At 38.2% G+C, this 26,662-nt stretch overlaps 1 protein-coding gene and 1 pseudogene across 4 annotated transcripts in view; one reads left to right on the forward strand and one right to left on the reverse strand.

Moving 5' to 3' along the window:
- Positions 1-26,662, reverse strand: part of PRKDC (protein kinase, DNA-activated, catalytic subunit) — a 254,337-nt gene that overhangs the window by 169,061 nt on the left and 58,614 nt on the right. For 3 of the 4 annotated variants that reach the window (XM_032421988.1, XM_032421990.1, XM_032421987.1), the window contains 10 exons: positions 25,984-26,210; positions 18,127-18,221; positions 16,530-16,629; positions 15,266-15,399; positions 10,523-10,777; positions 6,436-6,659; positions 5,529-5,740; positions 5,007-5,139; positions 4,416-4,574; positions 3,365-3,568 (listed from right to left, as the gene is read on the reverse strand). In XM_032421988.1, the coding sequence (XP_032277879.1) occupies positions 3,365-3,568; positions 4,416-4,574; positions 5,007-5,139; positions 5,529-5,740; positions 6,436-6,659; positions 10,523-10,777; positions 15,266-15,399; positions 16,530-16,629; positions 18,127-18,221; positions 25,984-26,210 (1,743 nt within the window). The remainder of the gene's footprint in view (positions 1-3,364; positions 3,569-4,415; positions 4,575-5,006; positions 5,140-5,528; positions 5,741-6,435; positions 6,660-10,522; positions 10,778-15,265; positions 15,400-16,529; positions 16,630-18,126; positions 18,222-25,983; positions 26,211-26,662) is intronic. The other variant, XM_032421989.1, reaches the window with a different exon arrangement.
- LOC116643322 lies at positions 3,190-3,330 on the forward strand (annotated as a pseudogene).

Consider the following 26,662-nt stretch of genomic DNA (forward strand, 5'->3'; position numbering starts at 1 on the left):
GCAGCAACTTCTTCCTAGAAACATCGCCAAAGGCAAGGGAAGCAAGGGCAAAAATGAACTATTGGGACTTCATCAAGATAAAAAGCTTTTGCAAAGCAAAGGAAACAGTCAACAAAACCAAAAGACAACTGACAGAATGGGAGAAGATATTTGCAAATGACATATCAGATAAAGGGCTAGTATCCAAAATCTATAAAGAACTCATCAAACTCAACACCAAAAGAACAAAGAATCCAATCAAGAAATGGGCAGAAGACATGAACAGACATTTCTCCAAAGAAGACATCCAAATGGCCAACAGACACATGAAAAAGTGTTCAATATCGCTCGGCATCAGGGAAATCCAAATCAAAACCTCAATGAGATACCACCTCACACCAGTCAGAATGGCTAAAATTAACAAGTCAGGAAATGACAGATGTTGGCGGGGATGCGGAGAAAGGGGAACCCTCCTACACTGTTGGTGGGAATGCAAGCTGGTGCAGCCACTCTGGAAAACAGTATGGAGGTTCCTCAAAAAGTTGAAAATAGAGCTACCATATGATCCAGCAATTGCACTACTGGGTATTTACCCCAAAGATACAAAAGTAGGGACCCGAAAGGCTACGTGCACCCCGATGTTTATAGCAGCAATGTCCACAATAGCCAAACTGTGGAAAGAGCCAAGATGTCCATCAACAGATGAATGGCTAAAGAAGATGTGGTATATATATACAATGGAATATTATGCAGCCATCAAAAGGAATGAGATCTTGCCATTTGCAACGACGTGGATGGAACTGGAGGGTATTATGCTGAGCGAAATAAGTCAAACAGAGAAAGACATGTATCATATGACCTCACTGATATGAGGAATTCTTAATCTCAGGAAACAAACTGAGGTTTGCTGGAGTGGGGGGTGGGGTGGGAGGGATGGGGGGACTGGGTGATGGACACTGGGGAGGGTATGTGTTCTGGTAAGTGCTGTGAATTGTGCAGGACTGTTGAATCTCAGATCTGTACCTCTGAAACAAATAATGCAATATATGTTAAGAAAGAAAAAAAGAAGAAGAATGTAGCAGGAGGGGAAGAATGAAGGGGGGGAAATCGGAGGGGGAGAAGAACCATGAGAGACGATGGACTCTGAAAAACAAACTGAGGGTTCTAGAGGGGAGGGGGGTGGGAGGATGGGTTAGCCTGGTGATGGGTATTGAGGAGGGCACGTTCTGCATGGAGCACTGGGTGTTATGCACAAACAATGAATCATGGAACACTATATCTAAAACTAATGATGTAATGTACGGGGATTAACATAACAATAAAAAAAAATTAAAAAAAAAAAAAAAAGAATATGCAAGTGTGCTCTTTGCATTATTTATATTTGTTAAAAAAAGAACCTATGAAAGTATCAGAAGAAAAGATGGGCAGATTTTAGATAGATAATACTGGGGTGAAGAAGGCCTTTCTAAGTATGACACGGAAGATAGGAATGATAGAAAAGAAGATTAATAAATTTAACTATAATAAATACTTCTGTATAGAATAAACACTCTAAGTGAGATTGAAAGACAAATGGCCAATAGGAAAAAGTACTTTCTGCATACATGACAGAGGTCTACTATCCTTAATATACAAAAATCTCTTAAAAATTAGTAAGAAGTTTCACCCCAAAAGAAAAATGGGCAAAATACAAAAATACAGCACACACCAGAAACATTTTGGTTGTTCAAAAATACTAGTGGGAGACTAAGGTCAGAAGAGTGGGAGAAGTGACATTAAACTTGAGAGATCAAAGTACAAAACAAGAGTTCTCACTTATGGAATAATAAAATGTTTTTTATATAGTGTGACGTATTTCAAACTCTACGTCATTGCTCAAAGAAATACTGGTGTTTATATACAGAACATGACTCTTATCTTTATAGGTCTTTCAATTAAAAACAAAAAAATTTAAAGAAAAGGTATCCTACACTCAACTCTGCCTAGAGTGCCCCAGTGCAGAGATACTTATCCCTTCCAGAGATCTGGCTGCCCCCAGTGTCCTCAAATGCAGAAGGATCAGTTCCTTGAGGACAAGGCAAGGCCAGGTGACCTGGCAGGGGACAGCTAACATTCACACAGTCCTCCTCTTTTCAGCCTCTCCTTCACATCCTGCTGCCAGTACTCTGGAGGCCTGGGACTCCATCACCAGATCCCAGAAAGTCTGGGTTCTGCAGCACAAATCAGCTGCCCATCCCCCACCACTATGTTACACTGCAGTTTTCTTGGACTCTAAAGTCTGTTATAACTTGTCTTTTTGCTTTCTAGCTTCCAAAATGCTGTCACTCTTGTCTTTCCTCCTTTAATGTGTCTTTTAACATTGTGCTTTAAAAACAAAAACAAAAAAGACCCATTTCTGTCACTTTAGAGGGAACCGAAGAGAAAGTAGAGGTAAATATGTATGGTTTTTATCCATTACCTTCACCAGAAGTCTGAACAGCTTCAGAGATCATAATGTTCTATTTCCTGGGTGTCACGGGTCTACTAAAAGTTCATTTCTAACTTTAAATACAAATACCTAGTACAACCTGCCACAAAATACTCCCCTATGACAGACAACAAGCACTGCTTGGAATAAAAGCTTAACTCAGTAGGAAATTATGCATTCTCCCTTAAAATGGTCATTCCCAATAGTTCCCAGCTCCTGACCATCTACAGACTGGGTTAAATTTCAAAATTTTACAAGTTTAGCAAACCAAAGTCAACTATGTATTAAATACTGAGATCCAAGGTTCAACGTGAGGGGGCAAAGTGGGCTACAGCAGGAGCACACAGGAAATAATGACTCTCTGTACCAACCTGTGAAAGGACCATGATTACAGAAAGCACCGGAGTGCACAAAACCAGCTGGCAGCTGGTGCAAAAACAAAGGCAGGCTCAGGCCTCATGACAGGCTTATGAGATCCAAAACCACTTCTTCACAAAAGTTTATACTACATAGCTGTGCCTTGTAATATTCGGCCTAGAGATTCTGAGGGAGTGAGAGATTAAAAAAAATAATCACTGTTTCAATGTCCACTTAACATTATTAAATGTTCATTAAAGCTGGGTTTTCTTTCCTTTGATTTTGTTTTCAAACATTGGCAAGAGCTTTAAACCTTCCGGGAAGAGAACTGTTTTGTTTAGACATTTTTCAAGAATATGGCAATCTTTTTATAGGCATTATATAAGAAAACATACTTCACTTAAGTAAAAATTTCACAAGAACTCACAAGTGTAAGTAGTGTATGACGTGGGGGGCAAATCTCTGGCTAACACCACAAGGGTCTCTGGCCCAATGAGTGGAGTCTGATGGTAATTCTTGCTACAAGTAAAAAAAAAGTAAAAATAAAAAAAAATTCATTACCATTTTGGGATTATCCACAGATGATTTCATGAGCTCCAATACAGCAAGATCTAGATTTTTCAATAATTCAGTGTTGATTGTCTCTGAGAACAAGCTATAAAAATACTCTCCGTGAGAGAAGCTGACCATGTTTCTCTGGGACACTCCTGGGGCTGGCTTAGACAACACTGCTGTGTCCAGGAGAAGATTCACAAGGTGCTCACACTGAAAAAGCAAGGAAAGGTACAATGACAGGAGTATGTATTTTACCCATTAGAGAAAGACTCCTGGGAAGCTGCTACCTTTGGAAGTGGAAAATCACACAGTAAGGTCTAAAGAGAACCTGGTATTTGAAGGCCTGGGTTCAAGTTTGAATTGTATACATTTAAACAAGCTTGCATTTTCTAGGTTTCGTTTTGGGAAAGAAATCTTCCTTGACTCATGTTTCTCCCAAATTTCCAGAAAATCTTGTTGTTGTTGCTCTTGAGGGGAGAGGCTAGTAAGGGCATTTTTAGACCATTTAAACATGTGATTTGTTTATATTAAGTGAACAAATGGGCAAAGAAGAGCTTTCTGCTACAGGAAAGGGAAGACAGGTAGAAGGAATGAACACAAAGGACTGGCTAGCAGATCTCAGCTACAGCAGAGACTGTGTGAGACCAGCCCTGAACAGTTTGAAAATCCATGAAGATATCTTTCTGTGGTGCCTCTGGAATTATCCTCCAGGGGTGCTCCCAAATCAGCCATCTGAAAATCACAAAGGACAGGGGAAGAGGAAGCCACTGTGTCAACACAGTTCAGCTTTATATTCACAAAATGTTCTCTGCCTTATAAAGTCTTTCTGGAAACAAAGTGCAATAGACAAAACCCCAATTTAAGAAGAATATTGTCCTATTTCTTTTATTAAAAAAAACCTTTTAGAAAGGAAGTCAGATCATATAAATCTATTAAAGTACTTGCTTAGCTAAGAACTTACTAAATTCCAGCTAAATTCTTGTTTTTAGAAACACACTGTAAGTGAACTATATATTTACATCATTAGGATAGCATAGCATGTAGCTGCTGTTCCTACCAGTCCTCCAAAAGCAAAGGCCAACTCCAGAAGTCCACTGGCTAATCGCTTACAACTGGGGTCTAGTGAAGGAAAATACTCTCGTTCATCTCCAGGTGCAATGCTTTTATAAACCAGGGAAAGAAGTTTTGTGCCAACAGAATGATGCTGATCTGCAGACTAAAATAAAGTCAACACTGAAACATCCAGTAATAAGATATTTTATAGAAACACACAATTTCACACCTTTCATGAATTAAAAAAAATCCGTGTTCATTAACACTGACTGCATTCTAATCGTCAGGAAAATCTTCACTCAACTTTGCTTTCTATGCTATATTTTTTCATTTATACTGCCTACCCACAAAGGCACGATAGCAGTTCGTCCCTAAAGTTCTTCAAAAGGCTGTTGGAAATATAAATGTCCTTCATTTTATTTTATATTTATAAATTTTTATATTTATATTCTAAGTTAACACATGTCTGGCACAAGTAATTCTATAACACCCACTTCAGCACATTCTATACATACAGGATGTTTATATATAAATAAATGAACTAATTAGCTTAATAAAGCTAAGAGAAATGTAAAAACAGATTGGCTGTGGTTACCTGAGATGGTAATACAACATGCAAAAAACCAGCTCTGTGAAGTTGTCTACAAGCTGACACGACAGACGCCAGCTTGGCCCTATCCACATAAGCATCAGGGCCATACAGGTCAACAGCACAGAGCTCCTCAATGCTGCCATGTAAGAAAAACAAAAAGAAACGAGAGGAGTATTAATCTCACTAAACTAGCAGGATACACTGAAAAACTATGTGTGTTCTGTTATAAATGTGTTTACTGATTACTTGACACTCAAATTCATTACATGACCCTGGAAAGCAAACATGGGTTAACAATGAACACAGGGCCCATGAGCTAATCCAACCGTGGAAATCAACATGGGGCTAAGCCACATCAGAGGCTTGCTTACCATAAGGTACAGGGAAAGCATGAAAATCAAACACCTGATGAGATCCTTTACTTTAGGAAATGGGGCTATAGCAGAAACATACGCAGCTGCCAGAGTATGTTACAACCTTAAATTCCAACACAACACTGATCCCAAGCATGATCTGAATGCCCACCTCTGTGCTGTTATTTTTTCCTTGAGGTACATCTCAAGGGTGTCTTTGTATGGGGACTTCTTCAGTGCTTTCATCAGGCTTACACAAACATCAGGAAGATGATTCATAACTAGGACATCACCAATATTGAAACCTATGCTCGAGGGCTCACATACGGTTTTCACCAAGAGTTTCCTAAGGTTTTTGTTATTACATAAATCCTTCTCAAGGAGCTGTAAAAGATGATTTGGGAAAAACAAAACAAAACAAAACAAAACACATCCATTAGTCAGCACTTAGATTTTCACTAGTGTAAGGTCCATGAAGCCGGGAATTTTTGCCTGGCTAGGGCAGGGGTTGGCAAACTTTCTCTGTAAAGGGTTGGAAAATAAATATTTTAGGCTTTGTGGGCCCTATGGTCTCTGCTGCAGCTGCTGAACTAACTGCCATTATAATGTGAAAGCAGCCACAGACAATACATGGACAAATGGGCTTAGACAAGTTCCAATGAAACCTTCCTTACAATAGCAGGCAGCAGGTGGGATTTGGCCTGTGGACCATAGTTTTATGGCCCCTGGTTTAGAGTAGACACTTAGTATGTATTAAATGGATACACCGCCTGGACTTTGTTTATATAATAAGCCTCACAGACATTTACAAATATTTGTTAATGCATGTTTCCTAAGGCAAACGTTTGATCATAGCATAAAATGCAATATCCAATAAAACATTTAGAAAAACTATTTTGTATTTTATTCACACAATAAGAATCTGATGTACATGCAAAATTTTATTACTTTCAAGAACACATAACTCCTACAGCAATGGAAAGTTCTAAGAAAACCAAAACCACTTTTAATAGGTACTAGAAAATATTTTTCCAGTGCCAAGTACTGACCTCAAACTAAGAGCACCAGGAGTGACCCACCTTCCAGCCTTCTGGGGAGGTGCTGAGCAGCGTTGTGGTAAATTCCATAATCCGGACCACAATCGTGCATTTGCTGTAATTATATCTTTCTCCCTCTTGTGGGCTGGGTCTGTGACCTGTTGCCCCAGTGCCAAAGCACTTTTCTGCTGCCGTAATATCATGCATAGCAATGTTTTCTAAAAAGAAAGCCACCGCTTTCCAAAGTGAAGACTGTGTTTCAGTACCTAAAAAAAATTATACTCAATTATTAACATATGCTTCCTTCTAACTCCACTATGATTAATGTAAATAGGCATGATATACTTTTAGTCAAAATTCAAAAAAGCTTTAAAAAATATGCACACCAATTTCTATCAAATGTTAAAAAAGCTCATATGCTTTGATCCAGCATTGAAATTTTATCCTAATGAAATAATGGCAGAATTATAAAGATGTATTTATATGGATGTTCATTTTAGCTCTGTTTTTAATAATGAAGAAACAGAAACAACTGAAATGTCCTTCAAAGAGGCAACAGAGAAACAAATTCTGGCAGTGGTCTTTTTATGGAAACAATTGCATCAACTCCCAAAGAGACTTTTTCATAAAACTCACATGTCTAAAAACACAAAGGTACTGGTTCTCTGTCCCCCCATCCCTACTTCTTTCATGATTACCCCAGTCTTGTTTATGGAAGAAAGACAAAACAACTTTCTCCTCTCCTTAGTCTTACTGTAGTTTTGTACCAGAGAGTCAAGACCTCCCAAACAAAGGGACAGTCTTAAAAAGCGGTGTACATGTTGAAAGAGTAAAGGTAATGACTGAGTAAGAAATGCTTTTATAGAGGTGCCTGGGTGGCTCAGTCGGTTAAGCGTCTGACTTTGGCTCAGGTCATGATCCCAGAGTCCTGGGATCGAGCCCCATATCAGGCTGCCTGCTTAGCAAGCAGTCTGCTCCTCCCTCTCCCTCTGCTCCTCCTCCCGCTCATGCTCTCTCTCTCAAATAAATAAATAAAAATCTAAAAGAAAAAAAAAAAGAAATGCTTTTGTAAGTCTGAGGGTTTCTAATTCTTTGTTTCCATAAAATTTAAGTTCATCAAATTGCCAACTTGACAGAGCATTAAAAATAATTTTGATGACAGATCACTATGTATTCAAAGAAATGAGAGAAAAATATTAAGAATTTCATTTTCAAACACCAAATATCCTTGAATCCAACAGACCAGGGGCTGTATGACACATTCCAATTACAGATATGCTAAATGTGGAAAAAAATGAGCATTTTAGCAAGTTCATTTAGCACCATTCAAATATGGCACTTGTTTATGTGAACAAGTTATTTTTTAGTAAAATCTATACAAAACAAAAATAGAATTCTAACCATATAATTTTACTTTTTATATGTAATAATTATTCAAGAAAATTTTTACTATGCTTATATCGTTATAGTGGTAATAAACATAAAGTGCCCTAATAACAAATGCAATGATAATGCAACACAGAAGAAACCTATAACATGTAGACCATTTTGTTGCAAAGACAAAGAGTTATGAGTAAAAACATAAGCATAAAAACACAGAAGACTTAGGATAAAAAAACCGTGAAGGGTATAGAATGGTAAGAATAATTCAAGAACTTTGCAAAATTTCCAGTAAAGTAACTGTTAAGGCTGATGATGTTAAATAAAAAAACCTCTACAGTACTTAGGCTCCACTGAATACATTTTTTAAGTAATGTTAACAGTTTTATGTTAAAATACCCACATTTATGATACACCAGAAATTACAACTGAAAGCAACAGGGAATTTTTTGTCAAGTTTGAAAGAAGGTACATTGTTTTTAATGTTCCCCACTCCTCACAAGGTAAATGAATAAAACAGTTTGAAGACTGCTTAATTGTGACACATTCACTTAATTTAGTAACATGTGGTCATTTAAATTAGCTCAAGGTATATTTACTGACCTAAAAAGACATCCAATATGTTAAGTTTCTCTTTAAAAGTTAAGTTTCTTTTTAAAAAGCAAATTATAGTAAAGCATGCAATAATCTCATTATGTTATAAAATAAAAATTAAAATCTATATTATATGTATAGAAAAAGTTTAGAAAAGTAAAGACTATACTGTCTTAGTGTTTGTCACTGGGTAATGCAATTAGGGGAGAGGGGTTGACATATTTCCTATGCTTTTTTTCCTTGTTGAAATTTTCAAAATGAGGGGCGCCTGGGTGGCTCAGTCATTAAGCGTCTGCCTTCAGCTCAGGTCATGATCTCAGGGTCCTGGGATCGAGCCCGCATCAGGCTCCCCGCTCCGCGAGAGGCCCGCTTCTCCCTCTCCCACTCCTCCTGCTTGTGTTCCCTCTCTCACTGTGTCTCTCTCTGTCAAATAAATAAAATCTTTAAAAAAAAAAAAAATTTTTTCAAAATGATATAGATCTCTTAAAACAACAAATTTAAGGTACTATTTGTAAGTGAACAGCTATACTATTGCTGTTTTTAAAGTTTCAGAACTTATCTGACCTATCCTTCTAAAATCCCATACTAGAATCATGCAGAATCCCATGCTAGAGAGTCAGATCTCAAAAGCATAGAATCTATTTTCCTGAACCCGAGCATGTGTGTACGTACCCATATTTCACACTCCCCCCCATGTCTGGCTCCGACTTCCTCAAGCTAGAAGGAAGACAAGATAGCCTGGTTCTTTCTCCCAAATTCCCGAAATACAGACTTCAGCTCTGACAGAATTAGAGACTTGTAGTTCCTTTAGTCAGCCACCACCAGAATGGATGCTCTGTCTACACTGAAAATCATTTAAATAACAGAACATGTCTGAGTGGTAAGGTGGATGTTCAGCCCATGAGAGAGGATTTAGGTGAAACCCCTGAAGACTAAAATAACCTGCTCAGAGAACCTCGAAGCCCAGAGCAACTTACCTCTCAGCTATGGTCCGCTCCCGGGTACTCTATTCTGGGAGAGACCCACCTCCCAGGAGCCATCTCCCGCCTTCTGAGGTCCCATTTAGGTCACTAGAAGGATGGAGCCTGCCATCTCCTTCTTCCCAGCATGGGCTAAGGAGCACACAAAACACTCCACCCTGCATTCTATCCTCTGTAAACAACACTATTATCATCATGCTACAATAAAAACACTAAGGAATAGGAAAATGTAAGAAAAATAAAGACATGCTACTCAAAAACCATGGATTAAGATCACAGAGCCTCATGTCAGGAAGAATTCATTTATTTCATAAACATTTAAGGATTTATTTATTTATTTGAGAGAGGGAGAGAGAGATAGAGAACATCAGCAGGAGGGGCAGAGGATGTGAAGCGGACTCAGTGCTGAGCATGGAGCCCAATGTAGGGCTCGATCTCAGGACCGTGAGATCAGACCTGAGCCAAAGCCAAGAGTCAGCCGCTTAACCAACTGCACCATCCAAGTGCCCCCATAAACATTCTTTTTTTAAGATTTTATTCTTTTAAGTAATCTCTACACCCAACGTGGGGCTGGAACTTACAACCCTGAGATCAAGAGTTGCATGCTCCAGGTGCCTGGGTGACTCAGTTAGTTAAGCTTCCAACTCTTGATTTTGTTCTCAGGGTCATGAGATCGAGCCCTGCATCCAGCTCCACACTGAGCGTGGAGCCTACTTAAGAGTCTTTCTCTCCCTCCCTCTGCCTCTCTCTCTGCTTCTCTACCCCTCCCCACCCTGCTTGCATGCTCTCTCTAAAAAAAAGAAAAAAAAAGAATTGCATGCTCTATCAACTGGGCCAGCCAGACACCCAGGAAGAACTCTTTTAATGTGTTACATGCAAATGAAAACCTCAAAAGGTTATTTGATAAAAGGATCATCAAGAACCTGTAAACAGGGCACAGAAGTACAGACTGGGCAGGTTTCTGTAGCCTCAGTGCTGTCATATACACCAGAACCCTGCCCTCACTGTGAGCTTCAAGAATGCAAGTACTAAATTAATGCTCCCTGCTATCGCCTTTGTTTCTGGGATTCTGAGACAGTGGTGCCTGTCTAGTCAAACACCCCATTGCTCTTTTGTGCAGAATGACTCCAGGTAGAACTGGACCACAGTTAACTGGGGGTGTAGGTTTTACCTACCCAGGATCTCAGATGCTTCAAGGGTTTTCTCTTCAATGAATGTGTTGTAGCACTCCAGAGCCGCCAGAAGCATGTCCATCCACTGCAGGGCAGCTCTCAGGCTGAACGACCCTTGCAGATGGAAGAGGGTGGGCTGAGCAAGGATGCCTGACAGCCGATCACAGTCTCCTCCTCCCCCCTCAAATATGTTTATGAGAAAGGAAGTATCTTTGTTCTTGAGAATATCCTTCAGCCATAAAGAAGGGGATGTATTGCCTTAAAAAAGAAACAAGATTAAAACACACATATAAATAACTTTCACATAATTAAAATTAATCTAATCATGGTGCCTAATTAAAAGTAGCATCCCCCAATAATAAAAAACAAGAATTAAAAGTCTGATATGTTAACAAACATATTCAGACCAGAACAAGACTGGCAATATCACAGTATTTCAAATATAGTTTCCATAAAAGTCCCATATAAAGTACCTACCAGAGCAATACAATTTCAGAATGATAAGGGATAATCTTTTTTTTTTTAACTATAGCAATCACAACTTGTTTCACTGTAATTACTGCCAAGAAGGTATTTCCACCAAAGCCATCCTCTTCAGTTACTTTAAACATTATAAAAATGGTTGGATACCATTTGAACAGTTATAAACATCATATCCTTTCCCTTGCCTTTTTTCTTGACAATTGTTATCCCTTTTTTTCAGGACTAATTTAAAGGATGAACACAAAAAGAGCACTGTGACTCTCAAGTTCCTATCCTACTTCCGGGTTATGTGGACCTGGCCTCTCTCATGTCCCGGTTTCCTCATCTATAAATGAGAATCCTAACAGTATCTACCTCTGAGGTTCCTACAAAGGGTAAATGAATTGAAGTAGTTAATACTTGAAATAGTGCTTAGAATAGCATCTATCACTCAGTTAAATGCAGTTTTTATTAAATAAGAGTTGAATTATGTTTTTATTTTATTTATTTTTTAAGATTTTATTTATTTATCAGAGAGAGAGAGACAGAGGCAGGCAGAGGGAGAAGGAGGCTCCTTGCTCAGCAAGGAGCCCGATGTGGGACTCGATCCCAGGACCCTGGGATCATGACCTGAGCCGAAGGCAGACGCTTAACTGACTGAGCCACCCAGGCGTCCCTATTTTATTTATTTTTTAAAGATTTTATTTATTTGACAGAGAGAGAGAGAGAGAGAGAGAGGGAGGGAGGGTGCACACACAAGCAGGGGGAGCAGCAGAGGGAGAGAGAGAAGCAGATTCCCCGCTGAGCAGGGAGCCCAATGCGGGGCTTAATCCCAGGACCCTGGGATCAATGACCTGAGCCAAAGGCAGACACTCAACTGACTGAGACACCTAGGTGCCCCGAATTAACTGCTTTTTAAAAGCATTTTTTCCTTTAGGTATTAATCATTTTCTAAACTAAAGAAAAAACATTAAATTTTATTTTGTATGCTCTGAAATCAGTGACGCTCAAAAGGTCAAATCATCCTGATTCTAATGAAGTCAGAGAAGAATTCAAAACACTAATGTATTTCTGATGTAGTAAAAAGAAGTAGTTTTCCTATTGTGTTAAAATATACCTATCACCGCTATAGAAGTAAAAGATTTAATATCATGTTTTCAGGTTTGTTTTAGGGAGAACTATTAAACATTCCATTATTTTCACTAAATATTGAAAAATAAAATAAAATAATGAGTAAAAATAATATTTAAGTTCTATATCAAATACTAGCTAAGAGTCATAGAAGAGAAAGGACAGAAAGGACAGAGAGAGACAGGTGTAGAGAAAGAAGAGGGTAAGGGAATATGCGGACCAAGAGACAGGCCTGGGAAAACACATCTGGATTGCCGGGAACCTTCCCAAATCCCTGCCTCCTTCTCACTCTCCTCCTCTGAACTATGGCTGCTGTCACCCTGGCTTTCTGTCCAACATGAGTCTCAGCAGTCAGAAGCCCCTGACACATGTCGTAGGGACATGTCTGTATACTTGTCATTATGGCCCACTGATCTAGGTGTTGCCCAGCAGCCCTGACAACAGCGTACTCTTTTAGGACACAGGACTTCTGATCTAAAAAGACACCTAACATTGTCCCTTAAAAACCACTGGGGGTGGGGCACCTGGTTGGCTCAGTTGGTTAAGCATCTGACTCTTGATTTTAGCACAGGTCATGATCTCAGGGTTGTAGGATCAATTGAGCCCCGTGTTGGGCTCCATGATGGGTGTAGAGCCTGCTTGAAATTCTCTCTCCCTCCTCCGCTCCCCACCCTCTTAAAACACACACACACACACACACACACACACACACACACACACACACACACCACTGAGGGCAGCATTGTTTACAACCAAGATATAGAATCAGCCCAAGTGTCCATCGACTGATGAGTGGATAAGGAAGATGTAGTATAAATATTATTCAGCCATAAAAAAGAATGAAATCTTGCTACTTACAATGACATGGATGGAGCTTGAGAGCATTATGCTAGGCAAGTTGGTCAGAAAAAGACAAACACCGTGTGATTTCACTCATAGGTGGAATTTAAGAAACAAACAAACAAAACAGGGGCTCCTGGGTGGCTCAGTCGGTTAAACGTCTGCCTTCAGCTCAGATCATGATCCTGGGGTCCTGGGATCGAGCCCCATGTTGGGTTCCCTGCTCAGCAGGATCTGCTTCTCCCTCTGCCCCTACCCTGCTTGTGCCCTCTCAAATAAATAAATAAAATCTTAAAAAACAAACAAACAAAAAAACCAAATGAACGTATGGGGCCAAAAGAGGCAAACCAAGGAACAGACTCTTAACTATAAAGAACAAACTGATGGTTAAAGGATCATTTAACTGGTGGTGGGGCTTAAGAGTGTACTTGACATGATGAGCACCAGGTAATATATAGAATTATTGAATTACTATACTGTATACCTGAAACTAGTATGACACTGTATGTTAACTAACTGGAATTAAAATAAAAACTTAAGGGAAAAAAACTACTGGGGGGAAAACAGAGAGAGAATGGTGGATGCAACATTGGAGGGCACAGAGGAGCATAAGTGAAGGAATGTTCATTCCTTTTATACAAAATATATATTGGCAGCAGGGCAAGGTTCATCTACTACTTGGCATCCTACAGAAACAATTCTGAGAAGCAGAGTTCTACTTATTTCATTGAAAATACGTGAGGTCTCTATTGTAGGCAACTGAGAAGAACAATAGAAATGTCTAGGATCAGTCAAGCTGACAACACTAGAAATTGTGTGGGCTGAGGGAGAGTCAGAGATCCGCCGAGGGGGGAGGTAACATCTGCCAACTAGCAGTTGCACCCATATAATATCTGGGCCAAAGTTTCATTTAAAAATAAGGAAAATATTGGGGCACCTGGGTGGCTCAGTCGTTTAGCGTGTGCCTTAGGCTTAGGTCATGATCCCAGCGTCCTGGGATCAAGCCCCGCATCAGGCTCCCTGCTCCGTGGGAAGCCTGCTTCTCCCTCTCCCACTCCCTCTGTTTGTGTTCCCTGTCAAATAAATAAATAAAATCTTAAAAAAATAAAAATAAAAATAAGGAAAACATGCCCCACCCTTCCACCCATCCAATCTTCATGGACTTTATAGGTGTATTGTAAGAATGACAACATATAAGACTAACTTTGTTAACTAAAAGCAATAAGCAAATATAAAATACTAGTGGTGTTTTTTAAACAATTCTCTACATTAAAAATCCAAATACACATTACCACTTTATATATATAATTACAGTAAATAAATATAGACAAATATTTATATACCAGAAAGTATATGTAGTACTAACACAACTGCAATATATGCTATATAAATCTATGGCATATATCATCATAATACATTCCATAGTATTACAAAATATAGAATAGAATCTTCTAAGTTTTAGAACTATACCAAGTAATTGTCACTTCTTCCATGAGGAAAAAGCCCCAAAGTAGTACTCCACCCTATTTTCTAAAAAGAACTGGGTCTTCCTCATGTTTTGTAGTGTACCATGACCTTTCTTATCCAGACACCGTAGCACCTCTTGGTTCTGGACTCTTGCACAGTGCATTCCATAGGGGGAAGCCAGGGCCTCGGTCCCTCCTGAGGCACAGTTTCCCCACACCTACACTCCCAAACCTCAGTCTGGACTTAACTGGAGAAAACAGAATACATTTATTCCTGTACTAAAAAATTTAGTAATATTTCAAGTCTGTAAGTATTGTTTAATGGCTTAGTGCAATAATTATTAAAAAGCATGGGTTCATTGCTTTCCTTTAATATCACAATAATCTGAGATCATTCAGATTTAGCAGTTTAGCAATTTCTTATTAATCACATGGTGAAGTAAAACAACTGCATTATTTCACTAACTATTAACTGAATATCATGTTAACTGCACTGGTTATCCAACCCTTCTTCATTTCCTTTAAATGAGATAAAAAAGCAAAAATGTAGTAGGATAAAAAAGATACTGGGAAATTCTAAATTTACTTCCTCTATATCGTTTGACATCAAAATAGGATTTTTTTCTTTCCTTCTATAAATCTTTGATAAATGTACACCCCATAGTTTATCCTTTGTCATACAAATGATCTGTAATGATTATTGAATATACTTATCTTTTTATTAGGAACGTATTATTTGTTACACTCATCTATATAATGGAAAGGTTACATTTTAAGTAAGTATACATCTCTTTTACTACTGGTAACAGCAAAACCCATAATTTATAGGACATAAAGATCACAATACCTGGCAATAAAGGAACAAATTTATAAAAGAGTTCTATGGATTTGTGTCGACATTCTGTTTGGGGCCTCCCACAGTGGGCTAACAGCCACTGGACCACATCCAGTAAACACAATGATGCCGCAGGTGGAAATCCTCTAAATAGAGATAACACACTATATTTAATACACATGCCCCAACATTTAGCATTTAGCTAAATGTTAGTCCAGAAACCATAAACTCAATTTTGCCACACATGTAAAAACTTCATCAAAAGGCATTCAATTTATTTTTAATGTATTATCACTAGTATGCCATCAAAATGTCACAGGTTAAATATATTGGTCCTAAATGCTGCTTACCTTCATTTTTTTTTTAACTCGAGGGAAAAGTTAAAAAGTATTTCTTAAAACAACAGTACCAATATTTTCATGTTTCCTTTTCAATGTACCTTAAAACAAAGGGGGATTTGAAATCTAAAGCAATGTTTCTCAAATTGTGGTCCCTGAGCCAGCTGCATCAATATTATCTGTAAAACTTGGCAGAAAATGCAAATTCTTGGCCCCACTCCAGACCTACTGAAAGATTCTGGGGGCAGGATGCAGCAACCTATGCTTTAACAAGACCTCCAGGTAATTCTGATGCATGTTTCAGTTTGAGAACCAATGATCTAGAGAGGTCAAAAGTTAACAACAGGATCTGAAGGGATCAATTTTAAAACAACAGAGAAAATATTAATTTCTAATTTACATGTGCCAATGCTTCTGCAGAGTGGTAGCAGCCAGCAGACTCCCTAGACACCCTGCACAGATCTGGAGGGGCTGATGCATGGCACACCACATCCTTCTGGAGAATAAGACCTTGCTAGGATGGAATTAACAGTCAAGACTGGATACCACTGGTTAATAAGCCTGCTTTGGCTTTGGGTAGCTTCATTTCATAATTCTGTAATTCCATGGCTGTCAAAATGCTATTTCAATATTTCAGTTTTTATATTTCAAATTTACCCCATAATAGCTCATGCATTTTCTAGTCAAATAATTCCACACCAAATTTGTATTCAAAATTAGTGCAGATAAAATGTGTTACAAATTTATACCTTAAACCAAGCATTTTCAAACACAAAGCTTTTTAGTGTCCTGGAAATTGACTCCTATTTCCACGCATTCCTTGTTTAGAAAATTGATTCTTTATGCTTCCACACATTCCTTCCAAATTCTTTTACTAACTGAGAATTAGTTTTATGTTGGAAAAAATAAAATAAAAAAGGGAAGCAATTAGCACCTACCGTGGCCTACGTCGCTTTTTTACTTTGTTTAAAGATACATACTTCTCTTCAATGATACGCCTTAGGTGATCAATGGCATCACAACATTGTTGAATTGTACCTGTTCTCGAGTATAAAAATATATTTCCAAAGGAGATAAATAGCTAATTATTATTAATAAAATAGCATTATAAGTTTATTGACCTAGTTTTTTAACTAACTAAAAAGGTAATTTTACAATAGAGTTAATATTGTTTCATCCCTCAGAATGCAAATTTTAAATAAATGATTTATATTGTCCCAAAACAGAAACAAAACCCACATTTAAGATTGCAGGATAGTATAGTGCACATGCACAAACACACTCACAGCAATACTGCACCTAATGAGAAACTGCTCCACCGGTCCCCAGCCAGCCAAAGCACAGCCTCACATAATGGATTTGAGGTGGAAGAGACTCTACGGGTATTACAAAACTCACATACCAGGCCAGATCCTATTTACCTCAATTTAAGCCTATTATTTAAGGGGTATAAATTCCTTGACCTCCCCTTGTTCTTATGTAGGTTAAGCCATTCGATAGCTTAATAATATAGCCACTGTAGGAGAACCAAAGTAAATTAGTAAAACCATCCACAGACATCTCGGGTTATTTAGGAAAGGAGCCTTACAGAACTTGAGTTCTGTAACCGAGAAAAAGTTTTCTTTTTATGCTTTGAAAATATGGCAGTGATTTTTAAAAGTTAAGTTTCACTTGTTGAGAAAATTCACCTATATAAGCTGTTAAGATAAACAATTTTAAGCTCTTTGATGACAAGAGCTAAATTTTAAGCATTTTTACCCATAGCAGGCTATCAACATGAAGAGTAATAGAGCTCAACCTGTCTTTTGAAAAAACAAACAAAATAAAATCTGGATAAGTGAAAGAGCATTCTGCCACACACAGCTATGTGACCTAGATCAGTCGCTTGTGTTCTCTGGGGAAGATGTCTAAGAAGACTTCTAGCCCAGAAATTCCAGGATGTTCATAATACCTGCTAGACAGAATTTAATTGTAAAGACTACCATTTATTACTCTCTTAGCTAATTTAAGTCTATGTCTGACTTATTATTTTGTATTATTTCTTAATTATGGTCAAAACAGCTTTATCACAATCTTGTAATGAGATCTATTTTCCACGTTTCAAATTGTCATCAGTGAGACACTGGCCACATCTCAGTGGTTATCATACCCAGCTTTCTTTACATGGTGCAATCGTACATTCTCACATTTCGTGTCATCACAGTAACTGGCTGGCTTCACTGGAGCTGCACAATAAAACTGTCCCACCTGCCCTGGGCAGGATCTCTGACCAGCCAGGGGTCAAGCCCAGTGGCCACCAAGGGCACTCCCTGGAAAATCTGTGGGCCTTAGAGGAGGTGGGCATTGAAGGGGCACCAGAGGGGCATATCTCATATCTCCCCTTCACACTTACCATCCTAAATGGGAGATGAGAGAAAAGAAAACACCACCTTATGAGAGAACTACTTGAGGCTTAACCCCTGAGTGGAAAAGCTCTTATAGATTTGTCAGGCAAACAGAACTGGTGTGCAAACAAAAAGCTCAGATAAGACCTACCTAAGGATTTCTCATCTGTGTGTGCTAAGGCCAGACTTTCCAGATATGTAACCAATGCTTCAAACACAAACTGTTCTACCAAAGACTCTTCTTCCCTGTAAAATAAAGAATATTGAACCTCACCTAGGAAAACAATAAAGCAGGAGTGACAAGGGAAAAAAGTAATGTTATCAAAGAACACATAAATTAAACTTGTTTTAAAAAAAAATGGCTCAAATGTTTTGAAACATAAAGCAACCTAAAATACTTCTCAAAGAAAACTTCAAGAGCAGACCAGAAAGTACATAAACCAAGAGACAACAGTGGCTTTTTCTGTGCACACAAGTACCCTTCCATCTGTAGAACTGCTCATAGCACATAAGCTCTGAACCACTGTTCTGACCACACTTCCACACACCTCATTAAGATTAATAGAAAAGGTCTCACACCACATCCATATTCTTTCAGAATAAAAGAATTTCAAGAGCTCTCACCCTATCCAAAAGTCAGTCAACACCAACAGTAAACGCTAAGCCTTTTACAAGCACATCAGGCACATGAAAATAATTAATTCAATCAACAATGTCTGTGGACCATCTTCTTATATAGAGTAAACTCATGGGTGGGTGAAGGGCAGAGGGCAGATCTCTCCCTCGAAAATCTGTTCCTTAATAACACAGGACAGCAAATGATTAAGTATAAAATAACAGGGCTAGGTACTAAGTCTCAGAGGAGTTCAGAGAATAGCATAAGTTGGAAGTTCTACTTGTGTGATGAAGTGCTGGGTCACTGCACGGCCCACGGGAAGGAGTGCATTCCTGGAACAAACAGAACTGGAGTGAGGTGCTGGAGGACGGAGAGCACTTAGAACAAGAATTACAAACTGGTGCTTGGTTTGGCAGGAATACAGTCCCAGTTTCTTTTTTTTTAAGTTTGAATCCTGGGAGGGGCAGGGCCTGTCAGAGTTCCACAAGCTCCACATCTCCCCTAGTGTCACACACCTCGATCTGACACTGAAAATAAAGGACATTCCCCATAAATGTGTGGTATGGGCAAAGACATGGAGGCAAGATGAAAAACACAGGAGACACCAAGCAAACCGGCAAAGCTAGAAGAAAAGGTTCACTTGGAAGAGCAGTTTGTGATGAGATTGCAAAAGTTGGGGTGGGGGGGGGGTCTTGAAAGGCCAGGCTGAGCATAATAGTTTTTAGCTTATGTATCAACACCAACTAAAATAGGTAATTAGAGAAATGACATGACAAAATGATGCCCTAAAACTGTGCTTCCAAAGAAAGGTGTACAAAACAGTTCATTAGCATGCAGAAAGGAAACAAGAGAACTCCTATCTATAGTATTCAACATGCAAGATCTCAAAAAATTTATCACTCATGCACCTTTTCTCAAAAAGCCACTTCGAATGTGATCCAACAAATCAATAGTATCCAAAAAGGAAGACAAGAGAGGAAAAGGAAACAAAAGATCAAACACAGGGAAGAAGTACAGAGGACATCCAAGAGGAGAGGCAAGGAGACCCAGACTTGACAGGTGAGCAAGGATCCAAAAAAGAGACTTGTTAAAGCTGTCTCCACCAAAACACCACAGTACGGATTTTTCAACCTATAAAGAAGAAAACCTAAATTCCTCTTAATCTGGCCTACCACAATCAGGTAAAGTTCTTCTCCTGTCCATGTTCAATCTGGAGCAGCTGACAGTGCTCATTTATCCCACAAGAGAATTTTGCTTTGACATGCTCCTGACACATGGGGGTGGACCAATGGGAACTGAGATGCAGAATTTAAAGGGCAGTCCACACTCTCAGACAGTATTTCTCCCAGATGTCAGTTGTAGTCTACTTCACACCATTCTGGAGAGCTCTGCTTCCCAAAACTAACATGAACCTTGTCACTCTAATTCCTTGGAATGCACTTCTGTGATCTTTCATGGAAGCTGAAACCAGTCTCCACTGAACAGAATATCCCAGGATACTTCACCTAACAGCGATAACACTGACCTTTACTGCTTTCCAAAATCCAAAAGTATATCATTTAGGGTATATACATACAAAATGAAACAAAAACAAACAAGGGAATAAGTAACGTAAAGAAAGAATGATTAGTTCAGAGCAGAGGAAGGTCTGAAATATTGAAAATACTCCATTTCTTAACCTAGGTGGTGAGTATACAAAAACTTGTTTTATTATCATTCAAGAAACTTTACAGATTTTTTTTTTAACCTGAGGCATACCTGACATATAACATTATATTAATTCCAGGAGTACAACATAACTCTGCATTTGTATGTTACAATATGATCACCACAATAAGTCTAGTTAACATGGATCACCATACAGTTACAAAATTTTTTTCCTTGTGATGTGAACATTTAAAATCAACTGTCCTAGCAACTTTTAAATATGCAATACAGTATTATTAACTATGGTCACCATACTGTACTGTATAGGCACACCTCAGAGATCTTACGAGTTTGGTTCCAGGTGACCAAAATAAAGCAATTATCTCAAAAAAGGGAGTGAAGTGAATTTTTTGGTTTCCCAGGGCATATAAAAGTTATGTTTACACTGTACTGTATATTAAGTGCACAACAGTATTATGTCTAAAAAATGTACATACCTTAATTAAAAATACTTTATTGCTAAAAAATGCTAACCATCTTCTGAGCTTTCAACAAGTCATTATCATTTTGCTGGTGGAGGGTCTTGCCTCGATGTTGATGGCTGGTGTTGACTAATCAGGTTTGTGGCTGCTCAAGGTTGGGTGGCTGTGACAATTTCTTCAGATAAGACAACAGAGAAGTTTGCTGCATAGATCAACTCTTCCTTCCAGACCCAATTTCTCTAAAGCATGTGATGCTATTTGGTAGCATTTCACCCACAGCAGAGTCTCTTTCAAAATGAAATCAATCCTCTCAAACCCTGCCACTGCTTTATCAACTAAGTTTATACAGTATTCTAAATCCTTTATCGTCATTTCAACAATCTTCACATAATCTTCAACACAAGTAGATCCCGTTTCAAGAAACCACTTTCTTTGCTCATCCATAAGAAGCAACTCCTCATCCATTAAAGTTTTGTCATGAGATTGCAGCAATTCAGTCACACCTTCAGGCTTCACTTCTGATTCTGGCTCTCTTGCTCTTTTCACATTTGCAGTTACTCCCTCCATCGAAGTCTTAAACCTTTACCTCAAAGTCATCCATGAGGTTAGAATCAACTTCTTCCAAACTGCTGTGAATGTTGATGTTTTGACCTCTTCCCATGAATCATGAATGTAATTAATGGCATTTAGAATGGTTAATCCTTTCCAGGTTTTCAATTTACTTTGCCAGATTCATCAAAGGAATTACTCTCTATGGCATCTATAGCATTATGAAATGTATGTCTTAAATAATAAGACTTGAAAGTCAAAATTACTCTTTGATCCATTAACTGCAGAACGGACACTGTGTTAGCAGGCATGAAAACAAATAATCTCATGATATCTCTCCATCAGAGCTTTTGGGTGACCAGGTGCATTGTCACTGAGCAGTAATATTTTGAAAGGAATCTTTGTTTCTGAGCAGTTCTCAACAGTGGGCTTCAAATATTCAGTAAACCAGGTTGTAAACAGATGGCTATCATCCAGGCTTTGTTGTTCCACTTAGAGAGTACAGGCAGAGTAAATTTAGCATAATTCTGAAGGGCCCTGGGATTTTCAGAATGGTAAATCAGAACTGGCTCTAACTTAGTCACCAGCTATATTAGCCTCTAACAGGAGTCAGCCTGTCCTTTGAAGCTCTGAAGCAAGGCACTGACTTCTCTCTAGCTATGAAAGTACTAGATGGATTATTCTTCCAGTAGAAGGCTGTTTCATCTACACTGAAAATCTGTTGCTTACTGTAGGCACCTTCATTAATTATCTTAGCTAGATCTTCTAGATAACCTGTTGCAGCTTCTATATCAGCACCTGCTGCTTCATCCTGCACTTTAACGTTATGAAGACAGCTTCTTTCCTTAAACCTCATGGATCCTCTGCTAGCTTCAGACTTTTCTTCTGCAGCTTCCTTACCTTCTCACTGCATAGAACTAAAGAGAGTTAGGGCCTTGCTCTGGATGAGGCTTTGGCTTAAGGGAGTTTTATGGCTGGTCTGATCTTCTATCCAGACCACTACAACTTTCTTCATATCAGCAATAAGTCTGTTTCACATCCTTTCCATCCATGTGTTCACTGGAGTGTCAGCTTTATTTCCTTCAAGAACTTCTCCTTGGCATTCACTACTTGTCTAACTGGTGTAAGAGGCCTAGCTTTTGGCCTATCTCGGCTTTTGATATGCCTTCTGCACTAAGCTTAATCATTTCTAGTTTCTGATTTAAATTGAGAGATGTGCAACTCTTCCTTTCACTTTAAAACTTAGAGGCCATTGTAGGGTTATTAATTGGCCTAATTTCAAAACTGTTGTGTCTCAGGGAATAGGGGGGCCCGAGGAGAGGGAAAGAGATAGGGGAACAGCCAGTTGGTGGAGCAGTCAAAACACACACATTTATCAATTAAGGTCATTGTTTTATATGGGAGCAGTTCATGGCACCCCAAAACAATTACAAGAGTTTGATCAAAGATCACCATCAGAGATCACCATGCCAAATACAGGAATAATGAAAAAGTTTGAAATAATTTAAGAATTACCAAAACATGACTTAGAGATACAAAGTGAGTAAATGTTGGAAAAGTAGTGCCTACTCAAAGTCAATTTGTAAAAAATGCAGTATCTGTGAAGAGCAATAAAATGAAGCACAATAAGGGATGCTTGGTGGCTCAGACGGTTAAGCATCTGCCTTCGGCTCAGGTCATGATCCCAGAGTTCCGGGATCGAGTCCCGCATCGGGCTCCTTGCTCAGCAGGGAGTCTGCTTCTCCCTCTGCCCCCCCCATCTTCTCTCGCTCACCCTCTCTCAAATAAATAAATAAAATCTTTTTTAAAAAATGAAGCACAATAAAATGAGGAATGTCTGTACACCCCTATGACTTATTTATTTCATAATTGGAAGTTTGTACCTTTTGACCAGTCACCCATTTTGCCTACCTCTCTTCCCAGCCTGTGGCAACCACCAATCTCTTCTCTGTATCTTTGAATTTTGTCTTTTTTTTTTTTTTTTAAGATTTCACAAATAAGTAAGACCATAGGTATTTGTTTTTCTCTGACTTATTTTACTTAACATAATGCCATCAAGGTCCATCCATGTTTTCACAGATGGCATGATTTCATTCTTTTTTTCACAGCTGAATAATACTCCATTGTATACATATACCACATTTTCTTTATCCATCCATCCACTGATGGACACTTTCCATATCTTGGCTATTTTAAATAATGCTGCAATAATCGTGGGGGTGTATACATCTTTTTGAATGTTTCATTTCCTTTGGATAAATACCCAAAAGTGGAATTGCTGGATCATATGGTACTTCTATTTTTAATTATTGAGGAACCTCCATACTATTTTCCATAGTGGGTCTGTCAATTTGCATTCCTATCAACAGTGCACAAGGGTTCCCCTTTTTCTACATCCTTGCCAACATTCGTTATTTCTTGTCTTTTTCATAGTAGCCATTCTAACAGGCATGAGGTGATATCTCCTTGTGGTTTTGATTTGCATTTCCCTGATGATTAGTGATACTGATCACCTTCTGTCACCTTTTCATTTTATTGGTGGTTTCCTGTGCCATGCAGGAGCTTTTAGTTGATACAGTCCCACATATTTATTTTTGCTTTTGTTGCCTTTGCTTTTGGAATTAGAACCAAAACATCATTGCCAAAACTGATGTCAAACAGCATACCACCTATGTTTTCTTCCAGGAATTTTATGGCTTCTCAGGTCTTACATTCAAGTCCTTAATCCATTTTGAGTTAATTTTTGTGTATGGTGTAACATACTAGTTTAGTTTCATTCTTTTGCATGTGGCTGTCCAGTTCTCCCAACACCAGCAGGTAGTAAAGAGACTGTCCTTTCCCACTGTTTATTCTTCGCTCCTGGGTCAAAAATTAATTGACCATGTTTGCATGAGTTTATTTCTAGGCTATTTTGTTCCATTAACCTGTTTTATGCCAATACCACACTGTTTTGATTACTACAGCTTTTGTAGTATAGTTTGAAATCAGGGTGCATGATGCCTCCAACTTTGTTCTTCGTTCTCAAGATTGCTTTGGCTCTTCAATGTATTTTGTTGTTCCACACAAATTTTAGGATTGTTTGGTTTCTATGGAAAATGCCATTAGAATTTTGATACAGATTGCACTGAATATGTTGATTGCTTTGAGGAGTATGGACATTTTAACAATATAAATCCTTCCAATACATGAGCATGGTTTATCTTTCCACTGATTCTTCAGTTGCTTTCACCAATGTCTTATGGTTTTTAATGTATAGGTCTTTCATCTCCTTGGTTAAATTCATTCCTAGATATTTTATTCTTTTTGATGTGATTATAAGTGGGATTGTTTTCTTAATTTCACATCCTGATAACTGGTTATTAAAGTATAGAAATGCAATAGATTTGTATATATAGATTTTGTGTCCTACAACTTTACTGAATTCATTTATTAGTTGTAATAGTTTTTTGGTGAAGTCTTTAGGGTTTTCTATATATAATACTGTGTCATCTGAAAATTGTGACAGATTCATACATATGTTTTAAACACTCTTCTGTACATATAAGTTTCACAATTTTAAAAAGCTAAAAAAAAAAATAACATAGTGGCTTCAAACTCTAGTCAATTTTCATATAAATGTGCACATGTACACATATACACATACACAGTTTCCTATCCATCCATCCATCCTTCTCTATCATCTATCTTACTTTTACAATTGTTCCTTCTTCTTTATCATAACTCATTTCATGAGAGAACTATCTGGACCAAACAAAGTCAGGTTCCTCATTATAAGATTACTTGTAATCATCTACTACTACTTAAAAGAACTGATTTCAGCAACAAGTTTTACAATTATCTATGTGATTAATTATTATCTATCTCTTTTTTTAAATGTAATCCTCATGAATGGCTGTATCTGTTTATCATCAGCATTTGGCACAGTGCCTGGCACATAACATTCTTAATAAGTAACAATAAATGAATGAACAAACACTACTACAACCTTAGGTCAGGGACTAATGATTCTTTTTTTTTTTTTTTTTTTTTTGGATTTCTGAAACAACCCCTTCACTGGTGTCCTGGCCCTGTCTTATATCACTCAGATCTACTCTCCATATAGCTATGGGCAGGTGGATTTTAGGAGGAAATTTAAACATGCAGCTCTCTTCTCCCAAAACTCCAGGAACTTGTTGTCACTAGAAGTAACCTATGTTTTTTAACAATACAAACAAAGGCTCCAGGCCAGTCTCACTATGCTCCCTTTCAAACTTCCAACTCCACAGTCAAGGAAAATAAAATGTCTTCATCTCCTTATATAACATCCTATTTTTTATCTCTACCCCACTTCTTTAATCTGAAATGCTTTGGCTGATTTATTTATCCTTTAAGCTTCATCTAAGTATAAACACTACAGGAAGACTTCTTTAACCTACTCAAGCTGGCTTAGATACTCCTCTTCTGTGCTCCAAAGATTATGTCTTCTGTTGCATTTAAAAGACTGCTGTGGTATTATGTTTGTATGTATTTCTCAGTAGTTTCTGAGCTTCCTGAATGCGAACTGTATTTTAATTCATTTTTTAATCCCCAGAAAATAGCACAGCATCTGACACATAATAGTTAACTAAATGCCTGATATACGAATACATGGATACATAAACAGCACTTTTCACAATCACTACTAAAAATTTCAAGAACTTATTTTATATTCTTCCCTGTCATATGGCTTACTTACCTGAATTCCCTATAGATATTATTAAAGGCAAGTGATGCTCCTAGCCTCTTGAAAGCATTAGGGTGAAGGGCAAAGCTGTACAGTCGCTTGAAAAGCGATTTGGTGTTTACTGGACTTTTTTCCTGCTGCTGTGGTGTTGTCTGCTTAATGGACCATTTGAGGAATTCACGAATACACCGACCACAAAAATCTCTTAAAGTACTGTCAACAGGGTCTACAATTCCATCCTAAAACAAAACATAAGATGTCAACTGAACACCCTGGTCTTTTCTGAGTATAACTACAGTATGTTGTGAAAATTAATTTAGAGCACTATTCAAGAAAAAATAAGCACAAGTAAAACCAATCAGATTGTTTAGAAACTAAACTCTAATAACAATGTCCTTTTGACATAATGAAAACACTTTCTTTCCAAAAAACTAAGAAACGGGACGCCTGGGTGGCTCAGTCAGCTGAGTGGCTGCCTTCAGCTCGGGTTATGATCCCAGGGTCCTGGGATCAAGCCCCACATCGGGCTCCCTGCTCAGCGAGGAGCCTGCTTCTCCCGTGTGCTGCTCCCCGTGCTTCTGCTTGCTCTCTCCCTCTCTGCCAAATAAATAAAATCTTTAAAAAACAAACAAAAAACTAAGAAACTGAAAAATCCATGAGAAAAAGAAAGACTATTTTAATTATGTAGTAA

Source organism: Phoca vitulina, unplaced genomic scaffold, assembly GCF_004348235.1.
Source record: "Phoca vitulina isolate PV1807 unplaced genomic scaffold, GSC_HSeal_1.0 scaffold25, whole genome shotgun sequence".
Classification (NCBI taxonomy): domain Eukaryota; kingdom Metazoa; phylum Chordata; class Mammalia; order Carnivora; family Phocidae; genus Phoca; species Phoca vitulina.